Genomic DNA, 22112 nt, shown 5'->3' with positions numbered 1-22112 from the left:
AAACAAGGTGGCAACAACTCCCATCTTTTAACGTCTTTTGGTATGACGCGGCCGGGGTTCGAACCCACGACCTTCCGGTTGTGAGGCGGACGCTCTACTGACTGAGCCAACACTCCATGAAAAGAACTTTTAGTTGCATGGTTAAAGAAGTGACTGGGTTAAAGAAAAACAAGTATCATTACTATGGTTAGCGATTTGGTAACATCTCGAAACTAGTGAACACCCTTGAGGAGATGAATTTAAGTAGAATACGGGCCAATGTCATCCATGTTTAGCTGATATTATTGTCGGTTTATTTCAGTAACACCGCACTCACTTGCCCATAACAATCCGTCGTTGGGGTTCTTTGTATCAACATTTGCTTTAAGAAATCGCATCTGAATATAATCGCAACGCTGTAAAATGTCAATATATGAAAAATGATAGTTCGCGTCCACCACGTCCACGTCAGTTTTCGGGCGAGGTAAATAGAAATAGTCTGAACTAGCCGATTGGATTTGTTTGTTTTCGTCCATATCCATCTATGCATGGCACTGGCCTGGTTTCATACAGAGCCATTGATTATGTGAGCTTGGCAAACCCGGGTCGAGTTGGGCACAATATGGAGAATCCTGCCTTGTTGGGCAAGCACAGAACAGAATATATAGGCCCACGCCATGTTGTGACCAACTAAAACCAAGTTGGCCAAACTCTGTTTGACCAGACAGCTCTGGTTTAATCCAGTATACAGGAAGCCCTCTATCGTCAGCAGTGAGAAGGAGCATTGTGGCTGGCGCTGATCTGAACTGATGGTAACAGCGTGCCGTTGCCATGGGAATGTAATGTTAATTCTTCCTCGCCATGAGCAATCTCGTGGTGACAAAGGAAAGGCTGGCGATGAGGACCAGACAGATGACAGCTAAACTCACGATAACGACGATGTAAGTAGTAAGGGATTCTGTAATATATGACTGCGAATCTACGGGAGAGAGGAAGAAAAAAAGAACAGTATGAACATTTGGGATTGGGAAAATTCACCTAAAGTATAATCAAAATATAGTCATAAGACTGCATGTTTAATTATGACATTTTATTATCGAATCGCAGTCGTAATATCAGTAATGTTGTATTTATGGGGATTTTTACAACCGAAATCAGTATACATGTATATGTAAATATTTGTTCTCCACTATGCATATTTGTCTCCCCTTCCATTCAAAACTTCCTCTCTCATTTCTCTTTGTATGGAGTATCTCTCGTCTGTTTCTCTATTTGATGGGCGATCTCGTTCTTCGTTATTTTTCGATTAATTATTTGTCATGCAAATACCCTCGTTAACTTGCCTCAGTGCCCTTTCTATGTTCTTCCCTATGGTATTCAGACTCGCCTCTTCTCTCCATCTCTATATGGCTATATGTCTTTCTCTTTCACTCTCTCCGCCTCTCTTTCTATCTTTGTTTATGAATTCTCTCAATCTTGAGCACATTTCTTACTCTTCCCACTTCACACTCGTTTTCTTCTGCTTTTTTGTATTAATTGTCCTTATATCACCCTCTGTCTGTCATTCTATCCCACTATGTCTATCTCTTTCTTACAATGTCGGCCCCTCTGTCTTTCGCCTTCTCTGCCTTTATCTGTTTGTATCTCCCTCATTGTGGTTTCCCCTGTCGGCTGATGCTCCTCCCCATAACCCTCTCTCCCTCTTTCTCTCCCCACTCTCCCTCTTTCTTTCCCTCTCTCCCTCCCTCTTTCTCTCCCCTCTCTCCCTCTTTCTCTCCCCTCTCTCCCTCTTTCTCTCCCCTCTCTCCCTCTTTCTCTCCCCTCTCTCCCTCTTTCTCTCCCCTCTCTCCCTCTTTCTCTCTCTCTCTCTCTCTTTCTCTCCCCTCTCTCCCTCTTTCTCTCCCCTCTCTCCCTCTTTCTCTCCCCTCTCTCCCTCTTTCTCTCCCCTCTCTCCCTCTTTCTCTCCCCTCTCTCCCTCTTTCTCTCCCCTCTCTCCCTCTTTCTCTCCCCTCTCTCCCTCTTTCTCTCTCTCTCTCTCTCTCTCTCTCTCTCTCTCTCTCTCTCTCTCTCTCTTCATGATTATATTGTGTGTTTTCCTTTCTGACAATATGATTACCACTGTCTTTCTTTTAACCGGGAGAAATATTTGAGTATTGGACCCTTTACCTTCGTGCAGAGAGGAATCGGGTAAAACGTAACCGCTGTACGCTGATTCCATCCGTCTGAACGGCCCGACTCTCAACCTCTTTCTCCTAGTCGGCCCGATGTGTGCAGCGCTCCGCCGTCGTCGTCGACTATCACCAACACCGCAATCGTCCAAGGGCTGTTTACACTGCGAATTTTTAAGCTCACACACCAATACGTCGCAATGGATATAGACCTATAAAAGGGGAGAATTGAGTTTGGTTCTAGACATGAGTATAACTGAAAAGGACTGTAGATTATACATTTGTACACGTGCATTGTGTTATAGGTCATAAGTCTCGCTTTATCTCCTTAAACACGACCTATTAATAATGATTAAGATGATTAACATTAATACCTATACTTTGGATATTTTCATCAAGCTCAATCAAAATAAATACCTACCGAATCGCCTTGATCAAGAAATCGAAAACTGGACAAACTGAAAAGAGCGCGGTTCGTATCTTCGATGAACATCAGGGAGTCGTCCATGGGGCAGCTGGCCAGACCGAAACAATGGTAGAAAACGAAACAAAGAATAGTGTAAATTTTCATTCACGCAAAACAGATTATGCTATCAAACTAGCATACCTCTTAACGAATTGCCTTAAACAATGGACCTATGCTTAAACAGAACGGTTAAACAAACATTGACATCGTGGGGAGGAGGGGGTGTAAGGGTTAGGCTGGATCACGGATAGTATTAAACTAGGTTTGTTTTGTTATTGTTATTATCAATGTAAAAGTGATCAACACAATAATGTATCAGTATTGCTTGCTTTATTATAGATAGTTATATTTGATTGAAGATGTTTAATTCTAACGTTAATTATTTAATATATGCTTATAAATTGTACTTGTGTTTTTTTAACAGATGTGGAAATAAAACTTGAACTTACACTTGATAAAAAGAACATTCAAATCAGCAGAATTATTTCGAAGTAAAACTTTGGCGATGATTTTGTGAAAGAGATACAAAAATAAGCAACCATGAAATCTTCTCAGAACTAGAGGGCGTAACAAATATGCCATTAACAAGTAGATAATGCTCCTCTGGCTTTTATCAGACGATGAATAGGGGTAACAAGAAACCAAGTACTAACCCATCCGAGACCAAATCCCAACGGGTGTTATCCGTCGACGAGTAAGAGGGCGTGGCCCAACAGGTTTGGGCGTTGACTCGAAGAGACCCTCCACCGCCCTGCAACGAAATTCCAAAGAATACATCCTCGTCCAAATCGACGTGAACGACACTGTTATCGATGACGGTGCCGAAACTAACGTCCTCGTAGATGAAAAAACGGAATTGGTAGGTGCCGTCTTCGGAGAGGGAACGAGAAATGGTATAATTCTGGAGTTTGTAGCTCACGCCATCGACCAGTTGTTCTCGATCGTACGTGCAGGTGATGGGTAGGTCGACCGTAGGGCCGTTGACTACTCCAGTCGGTGAATACGCTACCACGCGGTTCTTGTAGACGTCGTAGTAATAAGTTTTACCCTGCAATGAAAGTATCAACGATTACAAAAATTAATTTTTCCCCTGGTTTGGTAATCCAAAGCCGATAACAGGACCATAATCACATTACATTTTTGTACATTCATAGTTTTCAAATGCTTTTCGAGCAACATGATGTCTATTTGACTTTATATTTTAAATTCCCTTTACTTGTAAAACTGCTCTCTGTCGGCAAAGTAGTAATTTAAAGTATTCGATTTATGAAGAACACTATAAATAATTCAGATGGCTCACCCGTGACGTATCCACGAACCAGTATTTAGATCCTTTCCGCAACCAATCTAACACCTCTACTGTGTGATATTACCATTCTTCGTCATCATTTAGGGGAGAAGAATATCACAACTAATTGATTATTGAAATGTTCGTCTTTGGATATAAACCTACCCGCACTATTGAACGCACATTATAATCATGATAATTGTACAAACTTAGGCGGAAATAATCTTTTCAGATTCGACAGCCTTAAGACCCAACAACAACAACAACTTACATCTCCCGTAACAGTTGTTTCAGTGAGTTCAGTCCCACATTCTCCTAGTTTTGACGTGATATTGACGAAATCCGAGGAATCATTCACACCAGTGCAGTTCACATTATTCTCCAAAACGAGTTCTTCTGGTTTAAGCCCGTCTAGCAATGCTTTCGGAACTTGAACCGTGAAACTGTCGGATGCACACGTCAGCGTTATCAGGTCCACTAAGGTATCCTCTAAATATACAACAAACAAAATGGCGATTTTCAAGACAGCTACCATCAAAATAATATAGAAAACACACACACACACACACACAAAACAAAATGATAGTTAAAAGAAAAGAACCTTGTTCGGGTTAAGAATAATGGAACAATATTAAATTTCAATTATGTTAGTAAAAACTACATTTTGAGAAAACCCCCCCCCCCCTCTTCAATATTCAATAAGGTGTTAATTTATAATTCAGATTAGCAACATTTCAGCATACAGCAAATTATCTTGCTGAAAATGTAAACTTTTGTGGATCACCTGCACTCACTCAACGGGCAACAGCCCTATGAGTTAATGTATATGTAAGACCTTGATGCATTTCATGTTGAAAACATTACTTCATAAATTCATGCATATTCAAAGTGTCTACATACACTTCTTGTGCGAGCTGAGCACTGTGGTAATGAGAACAAGTTTGGAAGGGAATGAGTACGTATCGATTCGAATTCTGATATTGAAATTGTGTTTCAAGAGAAACGACCCCCCTCCCCCTTATACGAAAACGGCTGTCAAATGGAATGAAATAAAATGATAGAAAAAAAAGAGTGTTTTCACATTTGAGAATCGGCTGACAAGGAAAATGAAAGGTTTCTCAAGGTTTAGAATTTGCCGACATGACGCATGTTTGATAAAAAAAAGTAGCACAGTAAAGCTTAAGAAAGAGTGGCACGTTCTTTGGTGACACCCTTCAAGAAAAAGGACAGAAAAGGAAATACCTTCACATATTGGGATAGGGGCGGACCATGTTCCATTGTCGCAGGTGATCACGGATGAGCCAAGGGTATCGAATCCGGGATCGCACTCGTAAGAGACCTGTCCCCCGTGAGTGTATGAGGAGTTTGCGGCCTGGGATCCGTTTACCGGTGTGCCTGGGTCGCTGCAGTCCGCTAGGAAATATAACATGATAAATGATGATACCAAGGTTTTACGAAACATGTTCCTGCGGAAGTTGTTCCGAAGCCGATGTCCTACTCTAACCGAATCCCTATCTTCTTCCCTAGACCAAACACTATAATTCACCCTAATCATAGCCCTATAGCTAACCTAGAGCTCTAGTGCAACCTTAACCCTGAACCTTTATTTTTGGCGAACAACTTACTGACCTGGAGCATTTCTTTTTGAGAAAAATTGTCGGATCATCTTATTTGAGGTTCCTTTTAATTTAACGACAGCGTATTTGACCGAAATCGCTACTACTGCTGGAGTGTATTTTAACTGCGCCAGCTTTCGGTGTAGGCGGAACTCATACCAGAACTGATGACTTAAATGCCATAAACTGATCCAGAATTAAGTCGAAAAAGCTACACTGAAAACTGCAAAGATTGGAATCATAAGTTTTTGACGGAATAATTTAAGATTTTATTTGTTAAATGACAAAGTATTTCAAATAAGATGATCCAAAGTGACGATTCCGAAATCTGGAACAGTTCACAGTGCATCGTAGCACACGGAATGTATATCCCAAAGCTTAGTTACCACACCTGGGTCAAGACGCAAGTTAAAGTCGTCTCAGGCTAATCACGTGGCAGTGATTGGAACGATTTACAATTACACTTCATGTACCTCATAAGAGTAGTATGTTTTCCATTTTTGTATTGACGAGCACATTTCGGGGCAAAAGAACAATCCATTTTGGCCCGTATCTTCCCAAAATGTAAACGTGACGCGCGGCTTTAAATCGTTTGTTCAAAATCATAGTAACAAAGGAAGTTCGTCTTAAATCTAAATTTTTCTTAGCAAAAGATAACCTTGAGTTCTGGAAATGATTTAAGATAAATTCTAGTTAAAGTACACACCAATACTTATGAATACTTTACGATCAATTATTTGTGATCGACTCCATACCGTTTGTTTCACAATGCAATCGCACGACCAGAACTCAACTTTATCTTTAAGCTTACCACGACTAGAGAGACACCCCATGTCAGAGACCAAGGAGTAACCTAACCCCTTGCAGAGACTGACAGAGATATCAAGTAGTGTTTAAGTGTCGTCTGCGTCTGCAGACTCAATCTAGAACAATAGCTCACCTTTGCACTCTGGGAAATTTGAACTCCATTCACCATCTAGACACGTGACCGTCTGGTTCCCATCCAGGGTGTAGTTAGTGAGGCAGGTGAAGTTGATGCTGTCCCCATAGTAGTGGGGAGGTCCAACTTCATAGAAGTTTCCGTTATCAATCGCCGTTACGTTGGGACAGTTTTCTAGATTGAGATGAGACAGTAACAAAATGAATGGATAGATTATAATCAGAGTTAAAACATAAATGATAACAATATATCTTGCTGTTTTCTTGTTGTTGCCATCAATATGTTTTCGTTGTTAATTAATCTTCAACTGCTTTTTATTCAAATTTTTGTTCATTCGATTTAGTTTCAATGAACTACTTCTGTTCTCGAGCACTTAAGAAGAGAGATATTTTTTTTTCATTCGTAAACTATTTCCAGACCCACTATTAAAGATCGGTCTTACATTGCCTATAAGCACATGTCGATGGGTACGTGGAAGGGAGGACAAGATAAACAAGTCGATTATATAATGGTCTATAGTTTCAAAGCAGTAGTAAACTGTCTCTCCATCTCATCTATTGTTCTTTTTCTTCTCCTTCATCTCTTCCCCCCCCCCCCCTCTCTCTCTCTCTCTTGCTCTTTCTCTCTCTCTCTCTCTCGCTCCTCCCCTTTCTCTATACCATACACACATGCACTCACGCAAAGTCGTATGTGTTTTACCTTTACGCACATCCTTTTCTCATGTTATGCTCGTGCCATTATTAAATTAATTATCATCGTTATTATCACTATTACTATCATTATCATATCTTATCATTCTTATATAATAATAATTTATGAAAACAGTATAGTATCAGCGTCAGAATATGTTGCTTTCAAGCCAGATGATTATGTCGTGATACCATTCTTTAACATGTATACCTTTGAGCTTGAAATAAACAACCATAAATATTTACCATAGCAATAAATCGTCCTGTTGAAACTACCATCGTCGCAGTATACGATCTCAGTCATCAGTGATCCGGAACCGGAAGTGAAACCATCATCACAAAGTACTTCAACGTACCCACCATGTCCTGTCAAATCCGTCGCATCGGCAAAGTTCGAGTTGTCCACATCCGGTCCGGGGCAGCTTGCTGTAAACAAGTATGCAAACATTATACAACATTATTCACATTAAGTTCACGATGATGTTAGTGAGCGTCTGCCCCCCCCCCCCCTTCCCCCTTCCACACACACATTCAAACATATCTTTAGCCCACGTCAAACATGTGCGATTATTGTTTATGAATACATTTTTTGTTTTCTTCTTTGTTATCTTGGGCGTTTGCAAGTAATGATTATTTAGTAACAACGATGAACCACGAGCGGCGGGACTTAAACCACGAACCATTTGATCCACAGTCCAGTGACGTGTTCACTAGACCATGACAACTCCAAATGTTTTCTTATGCTACGGTCACAAAGGTTCGTACGAACGATAATTTCGTACGAATCTCCCTGTTTTTCCATTGTCTGGAAATCGTTCGTACGGCGTTTGTAGCAGTTCGTAATGGCATTTGTGACCGAGGCTTTAGTCGTCATGTCTTAAGTATAGACCTTGTTGAAATAAAATAATTGCCAAAATTTTCCCATTACTATGGTTTGCACGTAGTACATTAGTAAATAAAAGATAAGAAAAAATGATGACATAATGAGCCATAGTACAATGACAGTGGCGTAGCCTGGTTTAATAGTGATATGGAGGGGTGGAAATCGGGGAAAGGTACTTGTTAAATAAAATTCAGATTTAGAACGCCAGTGGTCTTTAGAAGGGGTACGCAGGGATCGCAATAACTCATTTTCCTTGTTCATGCTAAGCTGGCCAGGTTAATCGGTTTGGTACGTAAGCTTAAAATGCCGAGGGGATGACAAGATAATTTAGGACAAGTTGACGAGAAGATGGATTGTTGGAACTCAGCAAGTCGACTTATTCAAGAAGAGAGGACGAGATGACAGGTTTTTGCAACTCACCAAGTTGATTTGTTTCTGACGAAAAACAAGATGACGGGTTATTGGAACTCGACAGATTTAGGACGAGAAGACGAAATAACGAAAATCACTGAAAAGGTAGGTCAATTGGGAGGGGTAGGGGTAGGTATTAGGGCTTAGTCGAGTTGTGATGTGCTTACCCTTGCAGTCTGGTACAGGGTCGGACCAGGTGCCATTATCGCAGGTGAGATTGGATGTCCCGACGAAGAGGTAGGTCTCACTGCAGTTGAAATATACTGTGTTGGTGTGGTAGAATGTAGCCGAACTAGGGTATATATTACCCCCATCGGGTGCTGATATATCGGGGCAGTTTTCTGAAGTTAAAAAAAAGTCCAAACATATAATTTGTCTTCCATCTTGCCTAGTAGTACATTTATTCTAAATTGGCAACATGGCTAAGGAAGGATTACATTATACAGGACGTTTTCATCATTAGCTACAACTATATTAGTCTATGTAAACCGGCCGTTCTCTCTTTCCCGCCCCAACAAAACATTCGCACTTCTCCCTCCCCGGGCCCCCCCCCCCCCCCCCCCGCTCTGCCCCTTTCGAACTATCTTTTTCTCTCCTCATGTTATTCCTTCATTTGTGCTTACATATATGAATTATGATTTAATGAGAAGGTTTAACTAGAATGAGTTTTAGTCATTTTTATCCCCTTCCAAAAATGATATCTTGAAAATCTCAGGCAAAAAGATGAAAACAAATACATGTCTATAATTGGCAGATGCCAAACTAGTATAAGTTGAGCTTCGGTTGTGTGTTAATTTGAGCATTTTGGACATGTTGGATGCCGATGTCTGCCCCCATATGCCCCCCTCCCCTCCCCAATGATACGTGTCTAGTTACCATAGCAGGATACGCTTCCGTTCCACGAGCCGCCTTCGCAGACGAGTGTTTCGTTTTGTTCTGACCCGGAACCGGAACTGTAGCCACTGTCACACTCGACCACGATTGACCCTCCGTATAGGACTGCTTCGCTTCTGTCCGCCCTATTGGAATTTGCGACAGTAGGACTTGTACAACTCTCTGAAAGGAATATGAAAATGATAAATACATTTTGTCTTTATTTGTACATATTTATTATTTCTTCCGTACCATAAACCCGATAAAGCATTACAATTAAGCATTTAAATGAGAATGCTCACCTTCAACATAATCTTACAGTAATCATACTCACTAGCAAACGTCATCCCAACTTACTCTTTGTCTCTCAAACACGACCACCTCTCCCTCCTTTAGCTCCTTCTCTTCTCCACTTCCTCTACTCCTTTCCCTCTCATTATTCAACATATTTCTTTCTACATATTGCCTTTCTATCTTTTTTCTGTCTCTCTTTTGAAGTATTTTGCTTTTCATTATTTTTCTCGTATGAGACAAACGGAATGACCATCTCCTTAATTCTTATTCAGGATAGTTCAGGGGCACGACGCCGAATCAGGAGTTCACTGACCTAGACACTCGATTCCGGTGTCATCCATGATCCCATCATCACACGTCAGGATGCCATCGAAGTCCGATTCGAACCCGAACGAATAACCATTGCCGCAGGTGACCGTCGTGTTACTACTATGGGGAACGTACGTGCTGTCGGTGGTATCATTCAGATTGGAGTTCTCGATTAAAGGAACGAGACAATCGGCTGAAAGTAAAAAGAGGAAAAAGATTTTATCTATTACGCTGTTACATAAATTTTTCTGAATTCAACAAGCATTTACTAGCTTATCTTCTGTTATCCCATTTAGGACGAAATGGGTCAGGAGAAGATAGAGTGGTTACATATTACTTTAAATATATTTACGTGAATAACAACATTTAAAAGACAAACTTATGACACTTTTTTCTTCAAATGGTACCTAAAATGTTAAGGAGGCGCGATAGCTCAGTCGGTAGAGCAGTGGTCCCGTAATCCGGTGACCCGGGTTCGAAACCAAGGCGATTGGCTAGTTCCCTTTGGTAAGGCATTAATCCTCAGTACCGGGTCCTCTGGTTGCTTACTAACAAGCATTTGTGCTTTCTTAGCAGTCAGGGTAAAATAACCACCACTACAAATCGGTTTCAAAAAGTGTTTTAGAAAGAAGCGTTCAAAGGCAAATATGTTATGCATTATCGAATAATTACCAGTAATGTATATAAAAGGAAAATACTGATTTCGAACTTTTCAATACGATGCCAGTACCAAAGTGTTAATGATCATCGTTCTCTTAACTAGTTTTACGATACAATCGCATTTGACTTTGGTCCAACCATTATAATAGATAAGAAATCACGAGTCATGAGACAATATCAGATTACGCTTAATATCGACACAGTCATTTTTTCGACAAACACGAATAGAATATAGAGGAAGACAATAATACGGAAGAAATGCGATTGACTTCAAACCTTTGCACTCGGGAACGGCATTCAACCAACTTCCGTCTTCGCACGTTGAACTCGAATCCCCGACCAATGTGAATCCGAGGCTGCAGTTGAAAGCGACGGTGCGGCCATGATAGAACGGCTCAACGAGGCTGTTGATGTATCCATGGTCAGGGGCTGATATTGATGGACAATTCGCTGTCAACAAATATGAAAATAGTTGAAAGACAAGACCTATCAGACGGTATGTTCACACGGCATCGTAGACACAAACTTTAAGTTTTGTGGAACCTCGGAGTTTTAAACAAAGCATAACATCGACGATAATTACATCCACTCGTACCTAAATTTGTGTGAGGACATCCTTTCCCGTTCATACTTTTAGCAATAATATCAGATAACTCGAAGTTTTAAACTTCAGGTAAACTTAAAGTTAAGGCTAGGATAAATGTTAGCCTTCCAAACTGATGTAGGACGAATTGGACGTCGGTCCTTTGCCACATGCGACCAATGAGATATACGACAGGTTTCACATACAACCATTGAGACATACAACAGTTGGCACGTAGGACCAATGGGAAGCATAGGCCCCATGGTTTAGGTAGGGTCAACTGTATGTATACATATATAAGAACAATAGCCCGTAGGACCCATTGCACTTAAGATTAAGTATGTTTGAAACCATAAAAATTAACAGGGGAAATATTGCTCCCAAACAACACCGTCATACTCACCATAACAGTATACATCCACGTCCCAACTCCCCTCTCCGCAGGTCACAGGTTCTGATACATTATCCCCTGTCCCGGAAGTAAAACCGTCGTCGCAGGTCACGATGATGTAATCGCCGTGGTCTGTTTCATCTCGGTCTGTTGCAAAGTCCGAATTCGTAATGGTTGGCGAGGGGCAATTTGCTGAGATTCGATAATGAAATGAATAGTCACAATATCTAGTATGCAGGTTTAACGATTCACGGTAAATAGAAGATAGGTTCTTGATGTCCAGACATTCTGTAACGAATATTTACTTACGGTTCGAGGAATGAAAGTAAAGAGTTGTATTACTCTACAGTAAAACTTCAAAAAATTGTTCAATACTTATATATGATGATTATTTCTTTTTATATTTGAAACTTTATTCATCTAATCCATTAATTAATCTTACAGTGAGGTATTGGATAGAAATACGATTAAACAATTAAGAACACAAAAACGGTGTGTGAAAAAAGAACCCTCTTTCATTCTGTCCAGCCACTACAAATATTACTACACCTTTAAAGTGATCGATGTTGTTATTTTAAAAAGTGTTGACAGTAATTAAATGGCACACATTTAATGACAAAACATTATGATAAAACCCAGTACCTAAACATTCTCCCACATCCGGGTCCCATTCTTCATTGTGACACCTGAAATCGGCTACACCGGTCAGAGTGTACCCTTCAGAACACGTGACTGTCATCTGACTCCCTTCTTGAAGTACGTCATCAGACGAGGTAGCTTCTCCATCAGTTATAACGGGAATCGTACAGTTTCCTTCAAAGAGAAGTAAAGACAAATTGGTAGTAATAGTAATGAAAGAAGTAGTGGTAGGAGTAGTAGTAGTAGTAGTAGTAGTAGTAGTAGTAGTAGTAGAACTAGTAGTAGTATTAGTAGTAGTAGTAGTAGTAGTAGTAGTAGTAGTAGTAGTAGTAGTAGCAATAGTAGTAATATGTCGTCGTCATAGTCGTAGAGGTTGTAGTATTAGTAATAGTAGTAGTATAGTAGTAGTCTTAGTAGTATATGATGGAAGAGTAATATTGGTAGCGTTGGTTTTAGAAGTAACACAGCTAGATGTAGGGACTGCTGAGGCAGGGCTCAAATTTATGAAACCACAGCCTATGTAATTAGTAGACAACTAGCTAGCAATAGTGAGGTTTCATGAATATTGGCCCTGGGTAATATCATCATATTATGATCTCCATCATCATTATGACCACCATCACCATCATCATTAGAGTCGTCATCGAATATTTCAAGTATTTCTCCTTTTTTCTTGTATGCAGTTCTTGTATGGCGCATGTTACATTGTGATATAAAATCTCCATGCACTTCTAAAGGAATTTGGAGGTTAGCGTCGGCCGCGGTAGCGCTCAGTACATTCAAGGAATGAATCCTACGATGTAATCATTTACTACTGTACACATGAGCAGGGATTCGAAACTGTGGTTCACAGTCCTGAGACCTATCACTAGACCACACCACCTCTACAATCTCTTTCTACAGCTTCTGTACTTACCAGAACATGTTGGGACCGTAGTCGGAGACCATTGACCTGTTCCTATGCAAACCGCCATTCCCGGTCCATCAAGGTACAGGCCCTCGTCGCAAGAGAAGACGATCTCATCGTACAAGGAGTTCTGATTTACCGGGCTTACTAAGCCGCTTCCGGGAGCAGTGGGCACGGGGCAACTGGATTCTATTTCAGAGAGATGGAGATGGAGAGAGAGAGAGAGAGAGAGAGAGAGGGGGGGGGGGTAGAGAGAGAAAAAAAAGACAGACAGATGAACGGACAGAGAGAAAAGGAGGGAGAGTGAGAAAGAGAGATAAAGTCGCAATGTTTAATATGATATTATATTAACCATAGCCTTAAAGGTAAAACATGGTTTTGGGAAGTTTTGAAAATTGGCTGGATGGTGATTCTTTATAATTTTTAAAAATATATTTGGATGCCCCTGTGGATGTAATATAAGCACTAGAAAGTTTAATATCAAAATTTACCAGTGCACCCGGTAAATTTTGATACATTTTAAATAGCGCCTACGACTATACAATGGTAGAATATGCGACCATAACAATCTCGGAATATGTAGTTGTGATATATATTCCAAACAGGAATAGCCGATCGGTCGATTTTAGTCAAGAAACATTGTTTTCTAGATAATTCATATCTTGACCTTGAGAGGAGCTATTATAGAGCATAAAGAGGTTATTATTTACAAGTTCATCACTTTAGACATGTATAGTGTCGTTTCGCCCAGAAGGCAGTCAATATTACTTAATCGTATTTTGGTTAGATAACGGAGCGCGCATGATATCCGCCATAATAAATTCGAGAACGTAATTACGATGCAGTGGGCGCGTTAACAATCGACGAGGAGACGAGTATGACAAGGTAGAAGTATAGGGATGCTTCCTGGAAGTTTGGAGATTAGAGTAGAGTAAGATACGTTGGGCACCTTGATAACTCTTTATAGAATGATACACAGTAACAATAGCTTTAAAGGCCATATGTACTAGTGTGGACAGGAGGGATCAGACCACCCAGCAAGGTCAATGACGGGTGTCTATCTCATCAACTCAGCTCTCAATTAACATAAGAAAAAGAGGATCATGGGGTACCAACAGGCACCGATTAGGCATTGTTTCTATGTAGAGGGAGCAAGTAGCTACAAGTAGTACAGTAGGGCTTTAAAATAGCCATTGAACGGTGAGAATAATCCATAGAACATGAGCTTTATGATGGCTATACTTTCAAGAAATCAACTCAAAGGCTATTTCCGTACCCCGATTGTCATAAGTGTATCCAATAGAAATCATGTCTGACTTAACGTAAAATACCTTTGTAATGCATTCAATGGGTGACGAAAAATGCTAGTTAAATTGAGTTAGGTTGATTTTTTGAAAGCCTTCGCGATTGTGTTAGAGGCAAAAGGAAATATAATGCCATAAATGTATTGCTTTCTTTACCCTCGCAGGTTGGTGGGAACTGTGCGTCCCAGTATCCCGCTGATACGCACACGCCAACTTCCGTTATTCCAAATAGATATCCACTACAGGTGACGTTCACACTTGACCCTGTATCGTAGCAGTCCTCATCCGGAGAGAAACCCGGTGTCCCACCACCATCTATTTCAGGGGGTGAGCAGCCAGTATCTGTTTAATGGTGAAATAAAACACAATGAATATACATGTATATACAAATAATATGAATGAGAGTTTCAAAGTCAGACAAGGAATTCCAGTCGTGGGTCTAAAATCAATAACAACAACAAAATAATGACATTAATGATGTTGATAGAAATAATGAGAATGATGATGATGATGATTTGATAATAACAATTATAATAATGATAATAATTATAATAATAATAATAATAAATATAATAATAGTAATTATAATGATAATCATAATAATAACAATATTGTTAGTAATGATAATACAAATTCAGCTACCACATCGATAATAATGATAACATTAATATTAATAATTTCTAAAATATAATATTAATATAGGTTTTTTTCGGCCAATCTCACAGCTTTTTCGGTCATATTGAAAAGAGTTCATTCAATTAAGCTCAAATACCGTCGTCTTCCGAGACTTTCAATACAAATTGCATAACAGTTAATCAATTAAGAGTATCTGGCAATTGATTTCGCCCTTTTATCATTCAATTTCATTCCATCTAGCGCGTGTGCCAAGGTTCATTCAAATTCGTCGGTAATTTCCAAAAGGTACAATCGGGCATTCATATTCGCAAATGGGCAGCAAGTTTTTCAAAAAGTTCATTCGAGTTAACAGGAATGTTGTTTAGGTAGACTCCTACCTTTATTTTTGTTAATTCCCTACAAATGAAATGATTGTGATTTATTTTATTCCATTGTCAATATCAGACGCACTTTTAACATGGTAGGATAAATGAAGACCTTATAAATATATTTTATATTTTTCCTATTCTATTCACTTCAAATACCTACATTAGATGGTGATGATAATGCTCGACCCCCTCCACCAAATAAGAACAATGTTTTATCATCATATTTTATCATCATCATTATTTTTTAAAGTTATTATTATTATCTTTTTTTTGGGGGGGGCGGGGGTGGCGGAGATGGTGTGCTCATGGTGGGCGTCATTCAAAGTTAAAAATATATCCCCACTAATTATTTGCCGGGGAACACTACTGAGTATGAATATTGTTAAACCATTGTGCACTTATTTTTTGTCTTCATGTGTGCAATTAAGAGTTCCCTATTATCATTTTCTTGACGCTCATTAAAATCAGAGGGGACTTTTTTCTTTCTTTATGAACCCATTCAAATAGCAATAAAAGAGACTTTATCCAATTATTTTTACATTTGTACACGCCCTTACAAATACACACAAATAAATAATCTTGAATTCAAATATTCACATATCTTTATCATTAAATCATTTTGGTATACGTTTAAAGTTTATGCCAACTTAAACCAAGCAATACTGTAGTACACGCTTTGATTTATTTAAAATAGGAAATAATTTACAAAGTAGTAAATAATTTTATTGAGCGAAATGCTAATTTGGTTGCTCCAAAATGAATTTGAATGTTCGAAAGGCGGTATTTCGACATCACTTACAATGCGTACTTGAATGCACCGATCATGAATTACTGTTACCATTAACTCTATGGAGGTAATCAGTGAGCTAAATTGAATGAACAACAAATGAATTGGATTGGCAAAGATGCAAAATTGGCCATGAAAAGCTATAATGATACTAATAATACTAATATTACTGAATTGAATTGAATTGAATTGATTTATTCACCACCATTGAAAACATTGAAACAAAAGATAAATGTACAATGACAATGTCAATATAACATAAATGCATGACATGAATTATAAAAAAAATACATGTTCTACAGCGATATACATGTACATTGTGACAAATATAAACTTAACTTGGCTTCAAGAGTAAAACAATAAATGACTATACAATTAGTTTGTGATCGATGGTAAAATAAAGTCAGAAATAGCACATGTGCTAGTCGAGTCTGACTCTCGTTATTTAAAGCCTAAAATAAATGATGGGTTTCCAAATCTTATAAATAAGATGTGTGTATAATATTAAAATTCGTGGTTTTCACTTAAGAGTAATTTTGTAAGTTTTTTACGAAAAGAGGTTCTTGATCTCTCAATTCTTAGATCAGTAGGAAGCATATATTCCAAAAATTACTTCCAACAAACGAAACAAAAAACTTTCCTTGGTCTGTTTTGAATAAAGAAAGACGTAATTGTCGACCCGTTTTTTGTCTTGTGGAATATTCACGTTGTATCATACTGCAATAATGTTTTAAGGAATGAGGTAATCTTTGATTAATCAAATCAAACACAAAAGTACAAATAGATAATTTATGCAATTTGAAAACATTCAATAATTTGAGGTCATGAAACAGTGCATTAGTATGAGAACGATAACAAGTAATGATAATAGTCCTACGACTACTCCTAATAATCAAACAAAAATAATCTCAATGATATTCATTAATAATTAATGAATATATTAATTAGTTAATCAATAATTTAAAAAAAATACCCGCTGAAGAATTGACACATTAAATGAAACTTACCGCATTGTCCTGTAATCCCAACAAAGAATTGGCCTGTGGCGATGAAAAGAAACAGAGATAATTTTTAGAAGTGGTTTTGTAGAAAAACAATTGTTCATATGAATAGAAAATTAAAATCCTGCCATCATGTACACTACACCGTTTAAGAGTTACATGTAGATGCAATATAACGCTTCAAATATATGACATGCTGGTCTCATTCTCCCGTCATTTTTCCCGGGCCGATGGTGTCGGGCACCGGTTCGCAGCACGGGGCGTATTGGTGTAACGAGTTGGAATATACGCAATGATATTGAATGATATTGTCCAATAGTGTCATTATGTTAAAAATAAAGTGCCATTATATTTTGGTTATGTGTTCCTTTTGCTGCAATTATAATTAAAAACATTTAACAAAAGCAGGAACACGTACTCGAGATATAGCGCCTTACCGTCTGCTATGCTACGTGACATTGAGAGGTATTAGAATTTCTATAGGGATCTCTAGATGAAATACGCATTACTTGCATATGAATATAATATTACATACTTAAAATCATAACAGGCCTGATATACCTTCAAGAATGATGATAATTAGAGTAATCGATGTACGAGGCGGTCGTTAAGGACTGCCCCCCTCCCAGTAAACTTAAACTACAAATCTTCAGGCAACCGTCATATGGTAGTCCGGTAGTGAGTTTGTCTCTTTGGAATAGTTACGTCATAATTATATTTTATTAGCGAAATCAATCCACCAAGCTCAACACTTACTAAATGATTTCACTGTTTTCGGTAGAATGACTGAGATTGCGTCTCACTTGTTTCTTCCGTTCCCCATTTACTTATTCATTTTTGTTGTGGGGGAGGGGGGAGGGGGCGGGGGAATAGGTTATGTGGAAAAACGATAGCAACCCTGGTCGATATATTGCCCACCATGCCTATTACTGCTGTGGCCTTGGGGCATTGTGATGAATTTTGTGTACTAGTATGTACAAGTTTCAACACTTAAAGTACAGACAGTATTTATATTTATATTCATTTTCTACAACCGGTGATCATGTTTCTCTGCCATCGGTAAATATGGCAATCGGTAGGGGATATATGCATATTATTGGTTCACGTTTTTCAGTATATATGTTTTTTTTGGGGGGGGGGGGCAAATAATACCTAAAGACGCCGATTTCATTTTCAAATTTCGTTGTTGTCTAGATTAATTGAAAACTTATTTCATAAAATGATGGACATTTTCTAGATAAAAGCATTTCATGTGCCTCGCGAAATTGTTCTCCCTGTGCCACATTCCTATGTTTCTTTTTGGATATCAATACCGAAGACTTCAAGACAATGTGAATATTTTCCTTATGTATAACTAATCGGTGTTAAAAGGGTTGTCATGTAGGTAATTAATACAGAAAATGGGTAATTTTGTAAAAGCTTTGTGCTTCAAAAGAGCATTGTTGCGCATGAATTATTTATGTCAATCTACACGTCTGACAAACGAGAAATACGAGTCATTTAGCACTAGTGACAAATGACAGCATGAAGCAAAGAAAAATACCTTCAGAAAACCGCAGTCAATTATTCACAAGTGTTTTAAATAATGAATAATGAATTTAATCGCAACTGATCATTAATCATTCGATTATAAAAAGATATATATGTATATGTTGCTCAGTAACGTCATCCTCCTTGAATTTAACATTGGTTTCAAGCAAATATCATGCATATAATGTCTTAGAATACTGAAGCAATGTCTTAGAATACTGACATGTGCCCAACCTACACAGTCAATATTAACATTGCTCCCTTAGTAGTGGGGTATTAACATCGCACAGACATGGGCTTCGATGATATAGTACAACGAATACAAGTATAGTTTAATGTTTATGTTATTTTCATCTCTTTTTCATTTACAATGAAGCAAAGTGAAAAACAGAAAGGTTGGTTAACTAATTGATCGCCCTCATGTTACAAAAATTTCAGAATTTGGTTCAGAGGCAGCCTTTGGATAACCGGCATAAAAGTAAAAATGTAAGCCTAAATAATATATAATACAGTTGATTAATTCGCAGAGAATATGCAGTGGGGAATAGAAAAAGAAACAATACCTGATAGAAGGACTGAAATCAAGACGATCGTAATGGGACTGAGTTTCGAACCTCGGACACTCATGTTTTGGGTCTCCCTGGCTTTCCTCTGTGCCAGACGATCTCCGCTAGTCCACCATTTCAACATCGATCAGGCCGCACATCCGGTCTCGTTCTCGAAAAGAATAGTCCCCCAAAAAGAAGAGAAAAGCGTAAACCCCAACGGTATAAAGATAAGAATATGTATATAGTTCCTGCGAATTATAACCCAGCCACAGCAAGATATAAAGCGGTCAAATATTCAATTTACACGTTTACTAAATGTATCCTGTGTCATTGAGTCGGCTGCTACGAGATCCTAACACGTGCGTCCATATTGGATGCCAAGGTGTTCAGGTTCGACTTGATTTTTAGTTCTTTATTGACACAACATTTGAAGATCCTGTGATTCTTTCTGTTTTCCAATTTTTCGTTGTTGATATAAAAAAAGAAAATTACCGAGGAATTTGATTTGCTTGCTGAAGGCGCCCGTAATGGGATGTAGGTGGCTCTCGTAACAGCTCCTTCTAGGATTCTTGTTTACTTTGTAACTAACTTCTTTAGTCTTTGACCCGAAACACCCATCCTGGTTGTTTATTAACTAGAGATTAGCACGTCATGTTAATTCAAGAACTCATTATTACTTAGATAAGAGTCGGATTGTTCTCAGCAATGCGCGAAGAGGTTTGGTGTGGAATAGACTCTAAACTTGGCCATGAGAGAGGTGTATTTCGTGTGTAGTTTTGTGTATGGACTTCCCCACTTGGTTCCTTCTCCGTATTATGTCTCTCCGATATCTCTTTTTCTTAGTCTTTTTCTTCTTTCCCTTCTTCTCCGTCCTCTTCACTTCTTTTTCTACCCCTCGTCTAGTTCTTCTTCTTCTTCTTCCTCTTCTTCTTCTTCTTCATCTTCCTCTTCTTCTTCTTCTTCTTCTTCTTCTCCTTCTTCTTCTTCTTCTTCTTCTTCTCCTCCTTCTTCTTCTTCTTCTTATTCTTCTTCTTCCTCTTCTTCTTCTTCTTCTTCTTCTTCTTCTTCTTTCCCTTCTTCTCCGTCCTCTTCACTTCTTTTTCTACCCCCTCTTCTAGTTCTTCTTCTTCTTCTTCCTCTTCTTCTTCTTCTTCATCTTCTTCTTCTTCTTCTTCCTCTTCTTCTTCCTCTTCTTCTTCTTCTTCTTCTTCTTCTTCTTCTTCTTCTTCTTCTTCTTCTTCCCCTTCTTCTTCTCCTCCTTCTTTGTTTCCTTCTTATTCTTTTTCTTTTTCTTCCGTTTTTCTTTTCGCCTTCTTCTTGTTCTTGCTCTAATACTACTATAAATTCTTCTTCTTTCTCCCCTTCCTTCCTTCCTTCCTTTTCTAATCCTTTCCCTTTTTGTTCTTCATCCTATTCCTCCGTTTACCAACGTCCTACTTAATATTAAAAAATTAAAAAATAAAAATTACCCAAGAACAGCTATTTTGGAGAAAGATCCACCAAAAAGGTATAATAGTGATTGGTAAGCTTTGGCCGCACATTCGGGTTTATTTATGTCGCGATGAGTCGGTCAGTGTATTTACAATACTAACACTTTAATGATGTGTATATATTATGTGTAAATGCGCCGATGACCCTGAGAGCTATTCGTAGTTTATCATTAAATGCAGCCTGGAAGTGGAATCGTGAGTAATGGGAAAAGATGTTTCGAAATGTTCAAACGTAAAGTGTAGACTATCATTGCATGATGGAAGTTTCCAAAATGTTAATATTCGTTTTGCTATATTTTTGGATCACTTTATAAAGTGGAGTAAATGATTATTTGTTTGTTGTTTCCTATGCCTTTTGTCCCCTTGATATAACTGCAGTAGGGTCACGTGATGAATCTGTTGTCGTGTGTAGATTACACCATTACAACGTCAACAATAAAATGGAGTGAATTGTGATTTGTTTTAATTACATTGTGCACAAACCAGCTCATTATCATAATTAAATTTGTATTGAGACACGTACGACTTAAACCTGATTATTTTTGACTCCCTCTTCATTTTGTTTTTTCGTTAACACGGATCTTGCTTCATCGACAACATCCTGGGTCGCCGCTTCTCAAGGTGGTTTATTTGCAATTCAATGCAGAACAAGGTGTGCTTATCGGTAGTGATTTTTCGACGGTCTGTTTGACGAGAATGACGGAATTATTCTGGGCTATGTTGTCCAATGGCGTAAACTACAAATAGAAGGGGAAAAAAGGCAGCCTCCTCCAAGAAAAGATGGGATATGCTAGGGCAGTCTTACATGCGAAAGCATGCATTATCAGGATTATGGTTTCTTTTTCTTTCGGGGGGGGGGGGGGGGGGGGGCTTTCCAAAAACGGGGAATGTTCGCCTGGTTTCGTTTCATGCCGGATATATGCAACTGATTTTTATTACGCACGTGCGATGACTAAGTCTTTCTTAGACATGATCACATGGTTCGCAGTTTGAACCCCAGTCGCAGCACTAATGTTACACTCAATAATGCGACATAATTGCTCAAGAATGTTCTTCATTAATTTTAATGTAACCGTTATGTCCCTGAGCTGGATTCCGTTCTTTAAGGAGTCATTTGGGACACTTATCTTTGGAGTTACCTTTCACACCAAAATAAAAGAGTGAAACATACTCTTAAATAGTCAATAAAGCCACCATTTAAGGCCCGGTCACACAGAGGGGACGCATGGGGGACGCACGGCCAGCGCATTGAAAATGTGCAATTTTGGCCAGTGCGTTGTCGTTCGCTAGGTGTGCGTCATCATTCGTTACTCGTTTGTCGAGCGCGCTGGACCAACGCTGGACCAGCGCTA

General features: G+C 38.8%; 1 protein-coding gene across 1 annotated transcript; it reads right to left on the bottom strand.

Moving 5' to 3' along the window:
* Positions 1–36: 36 nt before the first annotated feature.
* On the bottom strand, positions 37–19882 carry LOC582741 (complement factor H). The gene is made up of 18 exons (XM_782683.5): positions 19286–19882; positions 17199–17231; positions 14557–14742; positions 13106–13285; positions 12193–12363; positions 11563–11742; positions 10853–11026; positions 9921–10109; positions 9317–9496; positions 8608–8781; positions 7393–7572; positions 6458–6631; positions 5144–5314; positions 4173–4390; positions 3267–3661; positions 2569–2662; positions 2146–2359; positions 37–958 (listed from the first exon to the last, which is right to left on the bottom strand). Exons 1-18 carry the CDS (start codon positions 19410–19412, stop codon positions 825–827), a joined length of 3174 nt encoding a protein of 1057 aa, XP_787776.4. The 5' UTR covers positions 19413–19882; the 3' UTR covers positions 37–824.
* Positions 19883–22112: the final 2230 nt, after the last annotated feature.

This window comes from Strongylocentrotus purpuratus, unplaced genomic scaffold, assembly GCF_000002235.5.
Source record: "Strongylocentrotus purpuratus isolate Spur 01 unplaced genomic scaffold, Spur_5.0 spur5_scaffold_9, whole genome shotgun sequence".
NCBI classification, from domain to species: Eukaryota; Metazoa; Echinodermata; class Echinoidea; order Camarodonta; family Strongylocentrotidae; genus Strongylocentrotus; species Strongylocentrotus purpuratus.
Note: the sequence above shows the minus strand (reverse complement) of the source record. Positions and strands in the feature narration are given on the sequence as shown.

Excerpts from the sequence above, each read along its gene's own strand:
- LOC582741 (XM_782683.5), bottom strand. The coding sequence starts at position 19,412 with ATGTTGAAATGGTGGACTAGCGGAGATCGTCTGGCACAGAGGAAAGCC. Across the intron at positions 12,364-13,105 it reads TACGGTCCCAACATGTTCTG|GAAACTGTACGATTCCCGTT; the intron begins GTAAGTACAGAA and ends TTCTCTTTGAAG. Across the intron at positions 2,360-2,568 it reads TTCTTGATCAAGGCGATTCG|GTCTATATCCATTGCGACGT; the intron begins GTAGGTATTTAT and ends CCCCTTTTATAG.